Source organism: Scardinius erythrophthalmus, assembly GCF_964197995.2.
Source record: "Scardinius erythrophthalmus genome assembly, chromosome: 7".
In the NCBI taxonomy this organism is placed as follows: domain Eukaryota; kingdom Metazoa; phylum Chordata; class Actinopteri; order Cypriniformes; family Leuciscidae; genus Scardinius; species Scardinius erythrophthalmus.
In genome coordinates this window covers 30,423,923-30,445,331 of record NC_138227.1, presented here as the reverse complement: position 1 = coordinate 30,445,331, position 21,409 = coordinate 30,423,923, and the positions used below count along the sequence as shown (strand labels likewise).

At 43.1% G+C, this 21,409-nt stretch overlaps 1 protein-coding gene across 1 annotated transcript in view; it reads left to right on the top strand.

Annotated features, from left to right (window-relative positions):
* The window catches only part of LOC308693793 (uncharacterized protein), a 101,999-nt gene that overhangs the window by 16,750 nt on the left and 63,840 nt on the right, over nucleotides 1-21,409 (top strand). Inside the window, exons 11-14 of the mRNA XM_081370891.1 lie at nucleotides 34-2,040; nucleotides 2,136-2,292; nucleotides 13,245-13,658; nucleotides 15,430-15,870. Coding sequence (XP_081227017.1) covers nucleotides 34-2,040; nucleotides 2,136-2,292; nucleotides 13,245-13,658; nucleotides 15,430-15,870 — 3,019 coding nt within the window. The remainder of the gene's footprint in view (nucleotides 1-33; nucleotides 2,041-2,135; nucleotides 2,293-13,244; nucleotides 13,659-15,429; nucleotides 15,871-21,409) is intronic.

Here is a 21,409-nt window from a genome sequence, read left to right as displayed (position 1 = left end):
TTAAAGTAGAATGTGCTGTGAATGTGTTTACAGACGGTAATCTTTGGGATAACCACACTGTAACAAGTAACAGAATATCTTGGCCCCTACCGAAAACACATCTAAAGGTTATGGAAGATGACTCCCTTCCGGAGAGATGCAAAGCATTTGAAATGTCACCTGTGTTACGAGTAAGTGCTCTGTGTGGACTCATGAAGCTAAATGGAGCTGCAGCCTTTCTGAATCACCCAGTTCAGTCTCAACATCAGGACAGATTTACACTACACTATAAAACCACCACCAGACTCGACATGATCAGCCAAAGAATGTTACAGGAAGGAGCTCCTACCTCAGTGATTAATGCAACCAAAGCAACACATGTGATCATCGCTGTGTTCTATGGAGCCCAAGCTTTCTTCGTTTTTGATAATGAGAGAATCAGCACAGAGAAAAATACAGAAATGGAGAATGTTATCAAGAAGCTCACCACCACCCTCAGTGCAAGAGATGTGTTCTCAAGTCTTAATGAAACTGAAAAGGCAAACAGCATTTTATATGACTGCAGTCTGTACATTGATGTGGGTGATTGGAAGAGTCCAGTGTCTTTTGATAAGGCTGTGGAGATCTACGGTTCTCTACCAACACTGCTTGGATCTAAAGGCGAGAGAGCAGTTCCTCTGAAGGTCTGGCTGTACCCTCTGAAGAAACTGGACAAGAGCTCAGTGTGTGCTGCTCTGAGTGGAGTCATTGAAAACTTGATGCATCGAGCTGAGAACATTCTGGAACATCTGAGAAAACAGATCAGGGTGTGTCAGGACATGATAACAGACTATGATAATCTGACTGTGATTACTTGGTTTCCTGCTTTGGAAGAACAATTTCAAAACTTTTCAGAATTTCTACAAGAGTACATGACAGAGTTTCAGAGAAAAGCTGCTGAGATTATTAAATCCATAAATGTCAAGGAAGGTGAAGGAGAGAAGAGTTTTCAAGAACTCATCAGTAACTGTGTTCAGTCTCCATTCAATCCAGAGAACACACATCATTGGCTTGAAAAGAAGAAAACTGAGCTGGCAGTTTTAAATGAGTGCAGAGCAGTGAACATTACTATTGTGAGATCACAGGAGGAGCTTCAGCATGTCATTAATGATCCTTCGATGAGCAGTGTGTTCTGCTTCACTATTTCATCAATGGAGGCTGGAGATTTTCTCACAGCTCTGAAGCAGCACATTCAATTAATGAAAGAGTGCACATTGACCATGCCTGATTGCATAAAGCTAGAAGAATCAGTGCAGTCATTAAAGCACGTTTGTGTAAGTCAGAAAGTATTTTCTGACTTAAAAGTGTTCATTGCTGCCAAAGACACAAATGAAGATACAAAGCAAACCAAGTTCATTGCTGCATTTGTACCTGATGATGGTTTTCCAGAACACTGTGTGCAGTTCTACCACGCTGGAACGATTATAAGCCGAAATATGAAACTTCAGACAAAGCCAAATCTTATCCAAATATCTCACATAAAACACTGTAGCATATCCCTAAAAATTAATAATAGACAAAACAGAAGCATTGAGAGGTATTTGGTGGAGTACAGAGCTCTGGGTGATGATGGAATGAACAACAACACTTGGAAACAGATCTTTTATGATGCCAAATCTGTTGAGGAAACCTTCATTATTTCAGGACTTACATCAGGCAAACGATTTCAGCTGAGGTATTTGGTTATTGAGAAGGGCTGTATGAGTAACTTTAGCAAGATTATGAACTTTCATACAGCACTTGCAGAAACTCCTGGGAAACCCTTAGTGAACAAACTGAACAGAAACACTCTCAGATTTGACTGGTTGAAAGCTGAAGCTGATGAAGATTGTCCAGTGCTGCGGTATATGGTTGAGTATAAAGAAGCAGGACTGGAGGGCTGGTCATCAGTACTAACACAAGGACCTCAGTGTGAATGTACTTTAACTGTTCCTCACAGCACCTGCTATAGAGTCAGAGTCTCTGCTGTCTATGAGGACGTCACCAGCAAACCTAGTGAGGAAACACCAGTACCGGTTGACGGTGAGACATGAGTGACACTTTTAAATCAATATAGTTATCAACTTTTTTTTTTTTTTTGCTGATCTTTCTGCATCTGATTCCATTGTCATCAATAGTTTGGTCTATAAAGCTCTCAGAGAGAAAGAGCTCCATCCTCCTAGAAGTGCTGAAACTCCAAACAGAGAAGAAACCAGTAGAGCTGATAGACTGGACAGATGAAGAGAGTGAAGTGAGGGGATTCCTCCAGTGTCTGCCCTACATCTCACAGCTCAGGTGAGATTCATTTGCGTACATCCTACTTTACAGAAAGTATTTGAGTCGCTACTGTAAGCTGGTGTATAGCCAAAACATTTTGAGAAATAAATGTGGTTTTCATTTCCAAAAACAGTGTGAGGCCTGGCGTCACCCCTCCTGCGATGATCTGAATGATTATTATTGTAATTTTAATTATGCTAATTGTATTATTAAATAGTATTATTAAAACTACCTACAATTACTTTGCCCCACAATAATTTCATAGCGCATCACCACATAACTGATGGCTGCGATGATAATAAAAGATATTAGATTAGCTTACTCCCCATTTAAAAAAAACAACTTGTTTAACACAAAATACTTCTCTTCTCGTTTTTTCACTATACGTATAGGCCACAAGAGAAAAATTAAGAACAGTAAAAGGCTCTACAATGTGAATCTCAAAACACAAAATGCTATTAAGATTTTTGTATATAATTGCACCGCATGTTATATTTAATACGTTCAGATTAGATAATTCTCCGACATTGCTTCTCTTCAAAGAAGCAATGTCTGTAATAGATTAATCTTCTTGTACCATTTCTGGCTACAGCATCTTTTGTGGTCTGGGCATGTGCCACACAGGATTCGAAACCCATAACCTGAAAGGTTCGGGGCTCGTGGCTTAACAAGTTTTGCCACTCAGTTGACGCACATTCCCCAGGCTGCTGAAGAGAGCTTTCAAGGAAAGAATGAGCAGACCAAAGCATTACTTAGCATGTTAACTGTTAACATAGCTTGATAGTTGAAGAGCCACATTGAATGGTTAGAATTATATGGTTAGCATGTTAAGCTAACATGTTAAGTCAAATTTGGAGAGGTATTTCTCAGGAATGGTAGTGAATATCAAAAATCTGTTCAGTCATTTCTGTGCGTCTTGGTCCAAAGATCATCCAAGCTGATTTTGGACAAAATTGGACAAGATTTGAAGGAGTAGTGAAAAAAAAAAACGTTTTAATTTACTTCAATATGGCGGAGAAACAAAATGATGGAAAATGAAAAATGACATATCGGCATAAACCAAGGAATGTTATGACACAAAGAAAATATTATTGCAAAAAACATATCTATGGAACACTAGGTGGCGCTGTGTTCAAACTTCTCAGATACCTTCAGGACATGCTGTCAATGAACCCTACCAAATTTTGTCAATATGTCAAATCTGTTTTAAGATTTTGGTTTGTCTGATCCTGTCAAAAATCAGTGTGACACAAGGAATCCATAGGCACCAGTATCCTGATTTTCTGACAAACTGTTCAAAAGTTATGAGAAAAAATACCCATTTTTCATATCTCATGACCCGTAGATGGCCGAACTTTGGCATGGACCCTCAGATCATGGTGTTTAAGCCTACTGAGTTTCATATTTATTGATCAAAGTTTGGCTGAGATACAGCCTCTGAACAAAATTTGGGTCGACATTTAGTTCACAACAACTTTTGAACAAAGATGAATAAATAAAAAAAAAGGCAGCAGCTATTTGCATTAAGTGCATTAAGTAGTATTTGCACTAAGTACAAATAGCAATAGATTATATTTACACAGTATTTAAAATAGCAGTATTTTCTTTGCAATAAGTGTAAATAGTAGTTAGATGCTATTTATACTTAAAAAATAGTGGCATATACTATTTGCATCTGAGTGTTTTTGTACATTAAACTGTATGCAATAATGATAAAGAGTGTAAATTATTAAATTACTTAATATTATTAAATAGATTCCGCCTTATTGGGACAATAAAGCCCTTCATACTGTACATCTACCCTTTTTTATTGAAAATAAATGGCGTTTCAGTCTGATTTGCGATGGGAAAAGGGAGTAGAGCGAGTTCAGCAAAAGGCGTATTCGACCACGGGTTGATTTGCGTCAGCTTTCTGCCTCGCGCATTACACCTATTCTACTGCTACTGTTCGCATTGCAGCATCTTACGTAATTTTGTCTGGCCCAACCAGATGTCAGTGGGCGGAGTTAGTGTAAATAGCCTCTGCCAACAAGGCTGGCTATTTGCATTTAGTGTAAATAGACACTCCGTAAAAAAGTTGGTCAGATTACTATTCATTACCAGTGGTGGACGAAGTATACATATCAAGTACTTGAGTAAAAGTACAGATACTCTTATTAAAATATTTATCCAGTAAAATATTAAGTACTCTTTTTCAATTTTATTGGAGTACAATTACAAAAGTACTTAATTTTTTAAAGTACTTGACTTAAGTATTAAAAGTAAAAATGTACTAATTGATGAATGTTTATTTTGTAATTTTATATACTTGTATACTTTTTAATTTATATTCATTTTAGGGTAACACTTTACAGTAAGGTTTAATTTGTTAACATTAGTGACATGAACTAACATGAACTAACAATTAACATGAACTAACAATGAGCAATACATTTGTTACTGTATTTGTTCATCTTTGTTAAAGCCACACCGCGGAACTTTTGCGGGCGCTAGGGGCACTAGCCCTGGAACTTTCACGTCGAGCGCCACCTAGAGGCCACAAGCGCCGCAGCACTGTCGCAAAAGTCTAGAAGACAGTATATCAGAGCCTATGGTCACGTGACGGCCGTAAAGCGATACGTTCTCCAGGTCACATGACCTGTTCAACGACGGTCCGTCTCCTCCAAACTTACATAGGCGGTATTTCAAGAGGGCAGCCCCGCTCGGAGCATTAATAGTGTCAAACGCTGTATATTGGCCTGAGGAATCATTTAAAATAACTCGTATGCGTCAACTCTTTAGGTCACAAAGTCCACGGTGTGGCTTTAACATTAGTTAATACAAATACAGCTGTTCATTGTTTGTTCATGTTAGTTCACAGTGCATTAACTAATGTTAACAAATACAACTTGATTTTAATAATATATTAGTAAAAGTTGAAATTAACATTAACAAAGATTAATATAATGCTGTAGAAGTGCAATTCATTATTAGTTCATGTGAACTAATGTAGTTTACTAATGTTAATAATGAAACATTATATAGTGTTACCAATTTTGTATTACATGTTTTATATGATCCTACTGCTCAAAAAAACAAACAGGGGGAGGGTGTCATAGTTGGGGTGAAGGGATAAAGTGAGAGGTTAAGGGCTTTTATTAATTCTAAAATAAAATAAAACAAAAACAAACTAAAACTACCCTGTGGGGGGAAAACAAGACCAGTAACTGGACAAGGCAAGACTTGGAAAGGCAAACGGGATCTGGCAGGACAGGACACCAGGGGTACATTTGACGACGAACTCGCACAAGACTGCAAACACAAGGAGAATATTTATTAAATATAATGGGAGCAAACAAGGCAAGTAATGAGGGAGGACAGGTGGGTACAAGCCATGTGCTCACACCAACAAAACAAAAACAACACATAGAGACAGAGCCACATAATCTGAAAACCAATACAAATCTGACTTTGTACTGTGTGAAGCTGCCTCCTTGTCATTTCTGACTTATAACAAAAAAAACAGAACACTGTCTGAAAGCTGCTATGTGACAGGGTGTACACAGGGCTGTTTGAAGGAATTTGGGGGCCCCAAGCAAAATGGACATGGAGGCCCCCCCAATAAAAAACATATTATAATATGTAACCATATTCCATCCGTTCGAAAAAAAGTTGCACTAACTGTTTGTTATAAGCAGCATTTGCCGTCAAGCAGGTAGCTAACATAAACATATTTTTTCTAGCCTACCTGGTGCAAAATTACACCATTTGTACAAGACAAGTGGAGCTATTTTATCCAGTGTAATTTATCACTTACCACTAGGGGTGTAACAAAATTCACGGTTCGGTTCAATATGATACACTTGTGTTACGGTTTGGTACGTTTTCGATACAGCAAAAAGAAAGAAATGCCAGAGAAATTTCCTTAATTTATTTTGTTTCTTCTTTTTTTAATTAAAACTAACATCATAAAATGTGTTTTTCTTTTTTTTTTTTTACTTTGAGCAATTCTGGAGCTATAATTGACTCTTCTTAGGAGCATAAACAAAACAGCTCCTTGGAAAAAATGAAATGTAATATTGTAGTAGTTATAAACAAATGTTTATTTTAGTTCAGATTAACATTTGAGGGCATTGTATTCATAATGTCAAAATAAAACCGACGTAATGTTACTTGAAGGTATTATAGCCTACTATTCCTGCCAAACTATGTGAATGTTTCTCACTGGATCTCGCAGCGATGTTATTACTTCTGTGGCCAATTAAAATGCTTTCTTTACTGGATCTCTTATTAGCGCTGTGTAGCAACAATGTCGCTTGATCAAGATCGGCTCGCGCTGCACTGGTCCAAACCATAGACTGTAAAAAAATAGGTCCAAACTGATAAACGGTCCGTCAACCACACAATAATGAGCAGTTTCGTTCCGCTTGCATTACCTTGCATTACGTTTGCCATTTGATGTTGGGCAATGTTGTGGTCGCGCCGGCGTCATTATGAGCGCGCTCGCCACGCGCAACGCGCCTTGAAATAACGAAATTTTGGTCGGCAGGAAAAATGGTCCGACGAACCGTTCGGTTTGAAAATGCGTACCGAAACCCGAACCGAAAGCCTCGTACCGACCGGTTCAATACGAATACGTGTATCATTACACCCATACTTACGACTATCTTGTTTTTTCTTATCCTCCTCTTCCTTTCTCTTCACTCTTTTCTGGCTTCCTTAAGCATAATTCCGCTTCATGATGACTGCCGAGGAGTATGGAGTCAAAATAATGGCACATAGTTTTGCAAAAGAATAAAATATCGCACAAGAAAATAAAGTTTTGCAAAACAAAAATAAAGTTTTGAGCAAAGAAAAAATGTTTTGCTCACAAAAACAAAGAATGGCAAAGAGGGGGAAAAGTGTATATATATATATATACATATATATATATATATATATATATATATATATATATATAAAGATTTGCAAAATAAAATAAAGTACTGCAAAAAGAAAGATATAATTAATTGCAAAAATCAATGACAGCTGCAATCCTATTTTATCTCTGCAACATATTTTCCATACTCACACCTACTAAGTTATTTGCAACTCTGCTTTTATTCTGCGTTTCAGTCAATGGCTCGCATATCTGAAGAGCCGACTCTATTTTTAAAAAATTAAATCATTATGTAGGCTAATAATGAAATAATGAATGATTTTAATTGTATTTAAAATAACTGACTAATTCAAAGACCAACAAAAAAAATGATTATATAGGCCTAAAGGCGCACATTTGTTTCGACTGTCTGATCATTCTCACATTCTGTTCCTGTCAATCATACACGCGATGTCAACCAATTAAACTGCATGAGGGAGGGCCGAGCCAACTCACACACACACACACACACACTAGAGATGCGGATAAACCGTGGATCGGGCGGGTGACGTGACGAAAAATAATATTTTAATTAAATTCGGGCGGGTGGCGGTTGAACCTAGCCTGGTTCTACCAGACTCTCGTACATTTCATTTGTACAGAGAGTCTGGCCTCTCTCCATTGAGAAACGTTTACTTCCTTGTAGGCGGGTTCTCTGTTAAAGTTCAAAACTATTGGATCTGCCCAGAGTCACTCAGGATCTGCCATAGCCAATCGCTAACGTGTGGTCGTGACGTATGTCATGCGCCGAAACCGGCCGGAAACAACAAGTCCAAATGATCAGAGGATTATGTTTAGAATAAGATGTCTGTCAACGAGAACTGCAGGTTTTGTTCATCGAATTTAAGAGTTCAAGGAACAATTGTAAATTCTAAATGTATATTTGACACTAAGGACAGTGATGTATTCAGTCAACTGTCGAAGCTGGGTCTAATCATTAACAATACCCCGCTGCAGTCGTTTCGGATCTGGCGCAAATGCTGTATAGTGATCACCAGGCTACTGCGCGATACGGAAACAACTTTTCTGCCTCCTTCACTTGGTCCTTCATTAGTGCAACAAGAGGGGAGATGACAACAACTATTGGCTTTGCATCCCTATCGTTCGCCTTAGCTAACTCATTCACCACTAGCACTAGAACTGCCATGGCGGTCATATTGACCGTTTTGAATTTTATATCTGCAATAACTTTGTTGAAAAAATAAATACAATCCTGCTGGTACCTGACTTTTCCTAAAAGTGTCTGTATTTTCATTTAAAATGTTTTTCATATAAATTACCTATGTAAATTACACATAGGCCCTAAGGCAAAAAAAACAAACAAATGAATATATTTACCTATTTCGGCCATAAACGGTCATATTGACCGCACTGAATTTCGCGGTATTATTATACCAATATACGCAACAATAAAATGTGGTAAAAATACACTAAACATATTCAAAAACAAATCATTTAAATGTAATGATATTCAGAACAGAACAAGAATGAAAAAATAACTAAAGCCAAAATGAAATGCTTTATAAGCGAAAGTGAAAGTATATTGAAAAGTTATATTTTATTATGGCTATAATGAACAGGCTGCAATGCTGGAATATGGTGTGTGTGTGTGTGTGTGTGTGTGTGTGTGTGTGTCTGTTGGCGGGCGCGATCGAACAGTGGAAACATGAAAACATCCGTCATTTTGTTCAGGGCATCTACGAATATTATTTATTTATAAATTATAATTAAACTTGTTTAAATGTACAGTTTGGTGTTGTTTTGTTTTTAAAAGACATCCTAATACAATAAATGCATTAATCTCTCTATTGGGGATTTATCATTAAAGATATAGGGCCCTATTTTAACGATCTGAAACGCAAGTGTCAAAGCGCAAAGCGCAAGTAACTTTGTGGGCGGGTCTTGGCACTGTTGCTATTTTCCCGGCGGGATAAATGACTCATGCGCCAGGCGCAAATCTAAAATGGGTTGGTCTGAAGTAGCTTCATTAGTCATAGGTGTGGTTTGGACATAACGTGAAATAAACCAATCAGAGCGACATCTCACATTCCCTTTAAGAGCAGATGTGCTTGTTACATGGCGGATTGCTATTATAACAGCGCATTTGCCAGGTGCACGCCAGTAGCCGTAAAGACAGAGAAGTGGCATTGTATGGGGATGGAGAAACCCACCCAAATTAACTTCGGTTAAAAAGGCGTATGATAATTTGGGTAAATGTGTAAGCTAGATGTATGCTTTTATAATAAATTGTCTATCTATCTATCTATCTATCTATCTATCTATCGTTATAATGTATGATTTGCAAAAATGAAAACTGCTGCTTCTGTGTAGATGAGAGAATCAAAGTGTATGCGCGTTGTGCACACGCTACATTGATTATTGCCAAGCATGCGTCCTTAAAATAGCATATGAATAACATGCGCAACGCGCCACTGACTTTAAACTATTTTTTCCTGGTTAGTGGCGCAATTGTTTTCTAAACCTGCAAAATAGCATGAAGGAACGTTTGCGCTGGAACACGCCTCCTTTTTTGCGCTGAACCGCCCAGTGAGCGCAAGTTCATTCCCTAGTTTAGTGACGTGCTTCTGTGGAGGGAAAAGCGCGCTTTGCGCGGGTGCAAAATAGGAATGATACATGCGTCGGTGTACAAATTCAATTGCGCTGGGTGCAAGATAGGGCCCATAGAGTTTTGAATAGCGATCAAAATGACCGCTTGCGGCAGTTCTAGTAGTTATGGAATTCTGGCACTTCTAGTGCTAGGCGGAGTGAGCTGGAAAATCAAACTTTTCCCGAACCCCGTGGGGAGGAGGGCCACAACATCATGGCCACCAACAAAACTTAGCAAACATTGTTCTTGCTCCGGCTTTAACTTCTGTATATTCGGCAGTTTTGCAACAACGGACCGAATAGCTTTTCTCACATCTTTCTCCGCTGCCATTACTCCAACTCAAACTGACGCACTACATCAACGTCATCGTTCTCAGCCACTCCCTCTGTTCGCTGATTGGTCCTACAAAAAATTGGTTTCTGGAAACCTAAGAATATACAGCAGTCCCAGACGTAGTACTGAAGTAAAATGAAATTGAGCGGAAGTACGTAGGAGGGCGGAGCCAGGCTAGGTTGAACCAGTCAAATGAAAAAAGTTTGCCACTAAGCAAATCTGCAAGCTATGAGCCTAGCTGTCAGTATTGGAGGAGGCCTAAGCGTCTCGTAGATGAGACTGCCTGGGGTATTTTGTTTCGATATTAGTTAAATTTTATATTTTAAAACAGCCAATTGTAGCCTACCACTCGTGGAATAGGCATTTAAAAGAGAGACAGATTATGGTCTGATATGACTCAGAAATGACATCGGGCAATGGCAGCGCAAGATGTTCAGAAGAATGCAAGAGCTGAACTTCTACAAGCTCAATAACATCCACATAAAAAATTAAATAAAAAATAAAGTAAGAAAAATAGTCAGTCATAACTTTGCCCATTAATTAGATGTGCAAGGCAAGCAGACAAGTTTTTGGGTTGTTATGGACAATTAAAAATGTGAATATTCACGTTGAACAGTTGTGCGGTGGACTTTCAGCAAGTTAAAACTATAAAATAAGTTATACTGTAAAAAATAGGTTAAAACATATATATTTTTTAAAGAGCCGTTCGTGAGTCAAAAGAGCCGGCTCTTTTCAGTGAGCTGATTCAAAAAAGCCGGCTCACAAAAAAGAGCCGGAATGCCCGCGTCTCCTGCTGGTGACGTGACTTTGCGGGGTTCCTTGACTCCACCCCCACGTTAAAACAGCGCCATGAAGAGAAACGCAGAGAAAAGTGCAGCGCAAAGGGAAAACGGTATTGCGAGCACACGCTTGACTGTGTATTTTGCAAATCTTTTTTTTTATATATATACCTTTCCCCCCCTTTGCCATTCTTTATTTTTGTGAGCAAAACATTTTTGTGAAAAAAAAAAAAAAAAAAACATTTTTTCTTGGCTCAAAACTTTATTTTTGTTTTGCAAAACTTTATTTTCTTTTGCGATATTTTATTCTTTTGCAAAACTATGTGCCATTATTTTGACTCCATACTCCTCGGCAGTCATCATGAAGCGGAATTATGCTTAAGGAAGCCAGAAAAGAGTGAAGAAAAAGGAAGAGGAGGATAAGAAAAAACAAGATAGTCGTAAGTATGGGTGTAACGATACACGTATTCGTATTTAACCGGTCGGTACAAGGCTTTTGGTTCGGGTTTCGGTACGCATTTTCAAACTGAACGGTTCGTCGGACCATTTTTCCTGCCGACCAAAATTTCGTTATTTCAAATGTAGGCGCGTTGCGCGTGGCGAGCGCGCTCATAATGACGCCGGTGCGACCACAACATTGCCCAACATCAAATGGCAAACGTAATGCAAGCGGAATGAAACTGCTCATTATTGTGTGGTTGACGGACCGTTTATCAGTTTGGACCTATTTTTTTACAGTCTATGGTTCGGACCAGTGCAGCGCGAGCCGATCTTGATCATGCGACACTGTTGCTACACAGCGCTAATAAGAGATCCAGTAAAGAAAGCATTTTAATTCGCCACAGAAGTAATAACATCGCTGCGAGATCCAGTGAAAAACATTCACATAGTTTGGCAGGAATAGTAGGCTATAATACCTTCAAGTAACATTACGTCAGTTTTATTTTGACATTATGAATATAATGCCCTCAAATGTTAATCTGAACTAAAATAAACATTTGTTTATTACTACTTTATTAAACTACTACAATATTACATTTCATTTTTTCCAAGGAGCTGTTTTGTTTTATATGCTCCTAAGAAGAGTCAATTATAGCTCCAGAATTGCTCAAAGTAAAAAAAAACAACATATTTTATGATTTTAGTTTTAATTAAAAAAAGAAGAAACAAAATAAATTAAGGAAATTTCTCTGGCATTTCTTTCTTTTTGCTGTATCGAAAACGTACCAAACCGTAACACAAGTGTATCATATTGAACCGAACCGTGAATTTTGTTACACCCCTAGTGGTAAGTGATAAATTACACTGGATAAAATAGCTCCACTTGTCTTGTACAAATGGTGTAATTTTGCACCAGGTAGGCTAGAAAAAATATGTTTATGTTAGCTACCTGCTTGACGGCAAATGCTGCTTGTAACAAACAGTTAGTGCAACTTTTTTTTCGAACGGACGGAATATGGTTACATATTATAATGTTTTTTATAGGGGGGGCCTCCATGTCCATTTTGCTTGGGGCCCCCAAATTCCTTCAAACGGCCCTGACTGTAAGACAGATCCAGAGACAGATTTGTTTTAGTTCCTACTGTTTACATTCACTTGAGACAGAACTGACTGCATTTACATTAATATTGAGCCAAAACACACTGATTCTGAGAGCAGAAAAGTATTTAAACCAACCAATTTTATATTTCATGTCTGTGCACTTGACCACACTGTAGATTTAAGTGGTCTTGACATGTTGTTTGTAATTATTTTTATATTTTCACTCGGATTAACTTTTAAATAGAGTCATATATTTAAAAAGATTATTTCCACCTTTTGTCACACACATTTGGTTTAAGTGCTACATCTCTTTAAGGCTTGTCAGTAAACGGCCACTGTTATGATTGGCTAAGGTCATTTAATAGGAAAAAGTGTCAGAGCCTCCAATATTGCACTCGAGTTAAAAACATTATCCGTAAATATAAAACTGTCATTTACAGGCAAAGCATTATGAATTTGTTTACATTTGTTTTATGAAATTTTTTACATTTTGTGGTTTCAGAAAGAAAATTCAATTACTACATTTGTTTCAATATTTCACAGTTGTTGTTTATTTTTTTATTTTTTTATTTTTATTGATTTTAACCAGTGTGGCTCCACTTGCCCATATCATTTTTGATATTTTGCCAGAAAAAAGGGCAATTCCACCTCAGAGCAAAACTAAGGATAATTATAAAAACATCTGTTCATCACTTTTCACTGTTCAATTACACTGACCTTAGGTATTATATGAAAAACTCTGATTAATTTCAAGAATCTTTATTTGTCTCCTTTATCATCTCTAACTGAATCTTGTTCATTCTTTCTTTAGATTTGTTGAACCACAAAATAAATCATCTGAATCAGGGGAGAAAAGAAAGAGATTATTAATACTGGATTTGTGTCTGCAAGCTGCTCTCCACCAGAAAGAGAAAACAGAAGAAATTGTGAAGAAACTGCTGTCATCTGTGAATTATGAGAGATGTGATTTCCTGCTGGATCTGTGTTCACATGTGAAGGACTATGAGACTCAAACAGGCAGGAGTGTCCTTCCAGCATTACAGCCAGTTTATCAGTCAGCTCCTGCAGTCTGGAGAATAAAGCTCTCAGAGAGAAAGAGCTCCATCCTCCTAGAAGTGCTGAAACTCCAAACAGAGAAGAAACCAGTAGAGCTGATAGACTGGACAGATGAAGAGAGTGAAGTGAGGGGATTCCTCCAGTGTCTGCCCTACATCTCAAAGCTCAGGTGAGAGTCTCATCAGGAACAGATCAACCATGCTTGATTATTGTGTTAAGTGCTCACAATGAATTAATTAAATCAATGTATATGTTGGGTAGACAATATAAATGTGATCGTGAACCAGAATTGAAAACATTGAACTGAAGTGTGGTTTTGCCGACACCACAGCGGCCGGATGCATAAACTTCTTAGATTCTTACAAGTTAGTCATCTCATATTTTTCTTCTTCATGACTGATAATAACTGTTTTAAAAGAGTTACATAAAAAGGTAGATTGGTGTAATTTAAATCTGTAGAGAAAGTCTGATTTGCTCTAACTAACTGCTAGTTGTTCAGACTAGTTCTCATGACACAGTTTTAACTAAGCGTCTCTGTTTCTGCATCTGGCCGCTGGCAGTCGTGTTGTAAGTAAATCTGTTGTTCAAATCCTTCTCTCACTCTTGTTCAGTCAGTCTCTGTAGAGATTGATTTTGTTCATGTATTTCTATTGTATCAGCTTCATGCAGCTCACAGAACGTTTATATATGCGGTTATAATCGAGTTACAGTGGGTTTCTGCATAGTAAATATTCATCACACAATACTTTATCAAATATTTTCAAGATTAAAAAACATCACACATTACTCTTGACTTCCACAGTTAGTGCACAACGATGAGGCCAGGTGTATTCTGATTAACACACTGGATGAAGTCAAGATACAATCACATTATCTGTTGCCTGTTCATCCGTCTTCAGAAACACCAAACCAGTACAATTTCAACTGGACTATAAAAATATACAACACTTTAAGAGACTAATAATGTTTTAAATTTATACCAACTAAAATATAATGTTTAAAGTTCATGTAAACTTGATTACTGATGTGACGTAATACAGGACAAAACAGCACTTGACTTTAATGGATATGGAAGTAAAATAATGACAAATGTTTTTGAAACAGAAAAGCTTGTTGAATTGCACTACTTGAAAAAATGTGCATTGCATTAACCCTGCTTGTATTTTAATGCATAGTATTTTTAAAGGGTTAGTTCACCCAAAAATGAAAATTCTGTCAGTAATTACTCACCCTCATGTTGTTCCAACCCTGTAAGACCTTCATTCATCTTCGGAACATAAATTAAGATATTTTTGATGAAATCTGAGTGCTGGATCACTCCTCCATAGGCTTCTAAGACAGTATAACTTGCTGGCCCAGAAAATGTATTAAAGACATTGTTAATATAGTCCAAGTGACTCCAGTGGCTCAATCTTAAGTTTATAAAGCGACGAGAATACTTTTTGTGTGCAAAAACAAACATAAATAACAACTTTATTCCACTTTTCATTTCCTTCTCTCTGGGCCTCGAGTCTTTTCACTTTTCACTTTATGGGCTGAAATCCATCATGGTTGTATATTCGAGCGGTGAATATTTCAATTCAAAACATTTCACACACATTTTCAAAAATTATTAAAAATTCAATAATCCATATTCAGCCTTTCAGATTTCACTTCCAAAATATTAATTCTGTTTAAAAATACAACATATAATATTCAACAGGCAATGTTCGGTCTATTTTATTTCACTTTACAAATTCAGTGGTTCAAATTTGACAGAAAATTTGCTCAAACTTTGTTTTTAAAATTTAGTTTAGAATCCAAAAGATAGAAGCTATTCAGAAATACTTATTTTACTAAGTACTACTTACTTCAATTTAGGATTATATTTTCACTTTTATCCAATATTTTATATTCTCCTACACTGGACAATAAAGTGAAAATTATGTGTGTCTCCACAGATTTTGGGACATTATCTACATGAAGAGAGAAGCTGCTGTAAAGTTTCTGCTGAATCTGTTTGTTTCAGCATCAGAGTTTGATGCAAATACAGAAGAAAATTACACTGAACTATTAACATCTGTGTGCAGCTACACATCTTTCCCCTATCATGAGAATTATTGTTATACCTGGTATCAGTGTGATTTCCTGCTGGATCTGTGTTCACATGTGAAGGACTATGAGACTCAAACAGGCAGGAGTGTCCTTCCAGCATTACAGCCAGTTTATCAGTCAGCTCCTGCAGTCTGGAGAATAAAGCTCTCAGAGAGAAAGAGCTCCATCCTCCTAGAAGTGCTGAAACTCCAAACAGAGAAGAAACCAGTAGAGCTGATAGACTGGACAGATGAAGAGAGTGAAGTGAGGGGATTCCTCCAGTGTCTGCCCTACATCTCACAGCTCAGGTGAGAGTCTCATGAGGAACAGACCAACCATACTTGATTATTGTATTCAGTGCTCACAATAAAATTAATGAAATTAATGTAAAGTGTATGTTACGAATACAATATGTGAACCAGAATTGAAAACGTCTCGGTTACTGATGTAACCCTCGTTCCCTGAAGGAGGGAACGGGAGACGTAACGTCGACGTGACGACGTAATTGGGATCACTTCAGGGAGCCCTATCAACTTCGAGTGTCTACAGAACGAGCCAATGAACGTTGGCGTGCGTGAATCGCGTCACGCGCCCCGCCCCGCCGCGCGGGTATAAACAGGAAGCGGGCGCACGCACACATTGTTTTTCGCTGAGGAGCCGAGATTTGTGACGGCCATGCAGCGATGGTCAGCAACGGTGGCGACGGGACGTTACGTCTCCCGTTCCCTCCTTCAGGGAACGAGGGTTACATCAGTAACCGAGACGTTCCCTTTCAGTCGCTCACGTTCGACGTAACGTCGACGTGACGACGTAATTGGGATCCCATGGAAAACGCCACGGTTGCTGCCACATCCAGCGCCCTACGCAAGACTCTCAGACCCCCAACTGCTGGGGCGGAAGATCTGCGTAGAGGGAGTTCAACTGCTGTTCCATTATACCCCACACAGCGGAACTCTTGGATAACACTGGGAAAGCGTACCTCTCCAGGGGAAAGAACGCTGCGGAGCCACATCCTGCCCGAAGGGAGGTAACATGTGGAGAATACACATATGGACTGGCCGAAGGGGCAGTGCGACATATGGAATGTCACTGGGGTGGCTCCACCCGAAGGGGGAGACACACCGGACAGTGACGGCAGAGCAGACTCTGCCAAGGGAAGACACGGGCTCACCGCAGGGAACTGGTCGTGGAAGAATACACATATGGGATCGCCGCAGGGATCACCACATATGGAACCCAGCCTAGCACAAGTTACACAAGCATACGAGCACTAGGCCTGGCGTCGGACGCTCCGCAACGTCCGACTGCCGAAGGGGTGCGGAGGAACTCACAGGGTTCGCCAATGGGGAACTCGACTGGAGTAAAAAGCGCACGTATCCGTTCCTAGGAAGGGAGTGGCGCAGCAAGCCGACACTAGAGCGGGAACTTCGGTGTTACCGGCTAGTAGAAGCGAGCACACAGGAAGAAACCGGCTCAACACGTAAGCTATAAAACCTAGCGAACGTGTTAGGTGTCGCCCAGCCCGCAGCTCTACAGATGTCTGTCAGCGAGGCGCCGTGAGCCAGCGCCCAGGAAGAAGCGACACTCCTAGTGGAGTGGGCTTTCAACCCAGGCGGGCAGGGCACGCCTTGGGCTTCGTAAGCCAAGGCGATGGCATCCACTATCCAGTGGGCCATCCTCTGCTTGGAGACAGCCTTCCCTTTCTGCTGGCCTCCGTAACAGACGAAGAGCTGATCTGAGGTCCTGAGGCTTTGCGTTCTGTCCACGTACAGACGCAGAGCGCGAACGGGACAGAGAAAAGCCAGGGCTGGGTCTGCCTCCTCCGAAGGCAGCGCTTGCAGGTTCACTACCTGGTCCCGGAAGGGAGTGGTAGGAACCTTGGGCACGTATCCGGGCCGGGGTCTCAGGATGACGTGAGAGTTATCCGGGCCGAATTCTAGGCACGATTCGTCGACCGAAAATGCATGCAGGTCCCCTACCCTCTTGATAGAGGCCAATGCAACCAGGAGTACTGTCTTACAGGACAGAATTTTTAACTCAGCTGATTGCAGAGGCTCAAAGGGTGGTCTCTGAAGTGCCGAAAGGACCAGAGACAAGTCCCAAGAGGGTATAGAGAGTGGGCGAGGAGGATTCAGTCTCCTCGCTCCCCTCAGGAACCTGACGATCAGGTCATGCTTTCCCAAAGACTTACCATCAACAGCATCGTGATGTGCGGCAATAGCGGCAACATACACTTTAAGGGTGGAGGGAGACAGCCTTCGCTCCAGCCCTTCTTGCAGGAAGGAAAGCACGGCTCTGATCGAGCAAGATCGGGGGTTCTCCTCATGAGAGGAGCACCAGTCAACGAACAGGTTCCACTTCAATGCATAGAGGCGCCTCGTAGAGGGGGCTCTAGCGGAAGTGATGGTGTCAACTACCGCAGGGGGTAGGTCACTTAGAACCTCCGCGTCCCGTCCAGGGACCAGACATGGAGTTTCCAGAGGTCTGGACGCGGGTGCCATAGGGTGCCCCGTCTCTGAGAGAGCAGGTCCTCTCTCAGAGGGATGGGCCAGGGAGGGGCTGTCGCGAGGAGCACTAGTTCCGGGAACCAGGTCCGGTTGGGCCAATACGGCGCAACTAACAAGACCTGCTCCTCGTCCTCCCTGACTTTGCACAAGGTCTGTGCAAGAAGGCTCACTGGGGGAAACGCATACTTGCGAAGGCCCCGGGGCCAGCTGTGTGCCAGAGCATCCGTGCCGAGGGTCCCCTCGGTCAGGGAATAGAACAACTGGCAATGAGACGTGTCCGGGGCGGCAAACAGATCTACCTGAGCGGTCCCGAAGCGCCTGAAAATCAGCTGGACCACCTGGGGATGGAGTCGCCATTCTCCCGGTAGCACCTGCTGCCGTGAGAGCTCGTCGGCTGCACGGTTGAGCAGGCCCGGAATGTAAACGGCACGAAGCGACCTCAGATGCTTCTGACTCCAGAGGAGGAGATGGCGGGCGAGTTGTGACATGCGGCGGGAGCGTAGACCACCTTGGCGGTTGATGTACGCAACGGTCGCAGTGCTGTCCGTACGGACCAGTACGTGCTTGCCTAGTAGCAGCGTTTTGAAACGGCTCAGTGCAAGACGTACTGCTAACAACTCGAGGCAGTTGATGTGCCAATGCAGTTGAGGCCCCGTCCACAGACCTGAAGCTGCATGCCCGTTGTACGTGGCCCCCCAGCCGGTGGTAGAGGCATCCGTGGAGACCACAGAGTGCCTGGACACTTGTTCCAGGGGAACACCTGCCCGCAGGAACGAAGGGTCCGACCACAAGCTGAGAGTTTGGCGACAGTGCGGAGTCACTTGGACCCGGCACGAGCCGCTCTGCCACGCCCATCTCGGGACTCGATCGTGGAGCCAGTGTTGGAGCGGCCTCATATGAAGCAATCCGAGCGGCGTAACCGCGGCTGCAGATGCCATATGCCCCAGGAGCCTCTGAAACAGTTTCAGTGGTGCCGCTGTTCTGCGTCTGAGCGTGCTCACGCAGTTCAACACTGACTGGACACGGGCCTCGGTGAGGCGCGCTGTCATGTTGATCGAGTCCAACTCCATACCAAGAAAAGAGATCCTCTGCCCGGGGGTGAGTTTGCTCTTTTCCCAGTTGACCCGAAGCCCTAGATGGCTGAGGTGACTGAGCACCATGTCCCTGTGTTCGCACAACTGCTCTCTCGACTGGGCCAGAATCAGCCAGTCGTCGAGGTAGTTGAGGATGCGAACACCACGCTCGCACATGGGAGCAATGGCCGCCTCCGCGACTTTCGTGAAGACGCGGGGCGACAGGGCCAGCCCGAAGGGTAAGACCTTGTACTGATATGCCCGTCCCTCGAACGCAAAGCGGAGAAACGGTCTGTGTCGAGGGAGAATCGAGACATGAAAGTACGCGTCCTTCAGGTCGATCGCTGCAAACCAATCTTGGGGACGGATGCATTTGAAAATGCGTTTCTGCGTAAGCATCTTGAACGGTAGCCTGTGAAGGGACCGGTTCAGGACGCGCAGGTCCAAGATTGGTCGTAACCCACCACCTTTCTTGGGTACAATGAAGTACGGGCTGTAGAAGCCGGTCTTCATATCGGCTGGAGGGACCGGCTCGATCGCGTCCTTCGCCAGTAGGACTGCGATCTCCGCCCTGAGCACGGGGGCATTGTCCGCCAGAACACGGGTGAACAGGATGCCCTTGAAAGCAGGGGGGCGCCGGGCGAACTGAATCGCATAGCCGAGTCTGATGGTACGGATGAGCCAGCGAGACGGGCTGGGAAGCGTTAACCAGGCTCCCAGAGACCGAGCAAGCGGGACTAACGGCACCACAGACGTACCCGGGGTGGGGCAGCGCGGCGGAATGCAGGGACCCGACTCGGACGGCACAGCGGCCCGAAGTGGGGTCTGAGTGTGTGGTGCAGCACATACCTGCTTCCGTCGAAGGGCAGAGTGAGTGTGTGGAGGCGACCGCACGTCCGGAACACAGCCACTGCTGCTTGCTGGCGATGAAAGAGGGGCTCGGGAGTGACAAGGCATGGCGGCGTCGTCGACTGCCAAGCGCGCCCTCTTGGGGCCCAGAGGTTTCAGAAATTGCTCTTTTTTTGAAAATGTGGGTACCACTGACCCGTGGGTCAGTGGCGGAACAAAAAGAAAAGGAAACAAAAGATTCTCCGCCCGGCCCTCCACCGGGGGAAGGAGTGGCGCCTTCGCCATCTCCTGAAGAGCAACTTGATCCACCTCTGGGCCGCCCGTCTCAGGGTCGTTTGCACCGTCGCTTGCCTCCTGGTTTGGCAGCGGCCTGGACGGGCGGGGTCGGCTTTCTGCGGCTTGCTCCACGCTGAGGCCTGGATGATGGCTGCTGCTGCTGGGGCTTGGCGGGAGCGGAGGACGCCGCAGAAGGCCGACCTCGGCGACGAGTAGACGGAGGGTCTGCGGCCGGCGGACGGGTGGGAGCAGCAGCGGTCCGCCGGGGCAGGATGTGCCGGATGGCCTCCGTCTGCTTCTGTGCGGCCGAGAACTGTTGGGCAAAGCTCTCGACCGCGTCGCCGAACAACCCAACCTGGGAAAGAGGGGCATCCAGGAACCGATATTTATCAGTGTCCCTCATATCCGCCAGGTTGAGCCAAAGGTGGCGCTCCTGGACCACCATGGTGGACATCGCCTGACCAACTGAACGTGCGGTTTCCTTCGTCGCCCGGAGGGCGAGGTCGGTTGCCACACGGAGCTCCCGGAGGAGCTCTGGGTCAGAACCACCCTCGTTCATGTCCATGAGCGCCTGGGCCTGGTGGACCTGCAAGAGCGCCATGGCATGGAGGGCGGAAGCAGCCTGTCCACAGGCCTTGTAAGCCCTCGCCGTTAGACCGGACGAAAACTTACAGGCCTTGGACGGGAGGCGTGGATTACCCCGCCAAGAGGAAGCGGACGCCGGACACAGCTGCATCGCGACGGCCCGCTCCACTGGGGGGATATCCACATACCCCTTAGCTGCCCCGCCGTCGAGGGTGGCGAGGGGTGAGGAGCCACTAGAACGGCTTCGGGCACTATACGGTGCCTTCCACGTCCTAGAAAGCTCCTCATGCACTTCCGGAAAGAAAGGTACCGGGGCGGCGCACTGAGAACCAGCACGGCCCGCCCCGAGAAACCAATCGTCCAACCGAGAAGGTTCGGGACGTGGTGGAGGATTCCACGCAAGCCCGACCTTCTCGGCGGCCCGGGAAAGCATAGCAGTCCATTCTGGATCTGGCTCGGACAACGCTACACACCCCGAGGGGGGCAACGCAGCCGAGTCGTCATTTCCAGAGGACAGCTCCCCCTCCGATGCTGCGATCGACATCTGATCGTCAGCT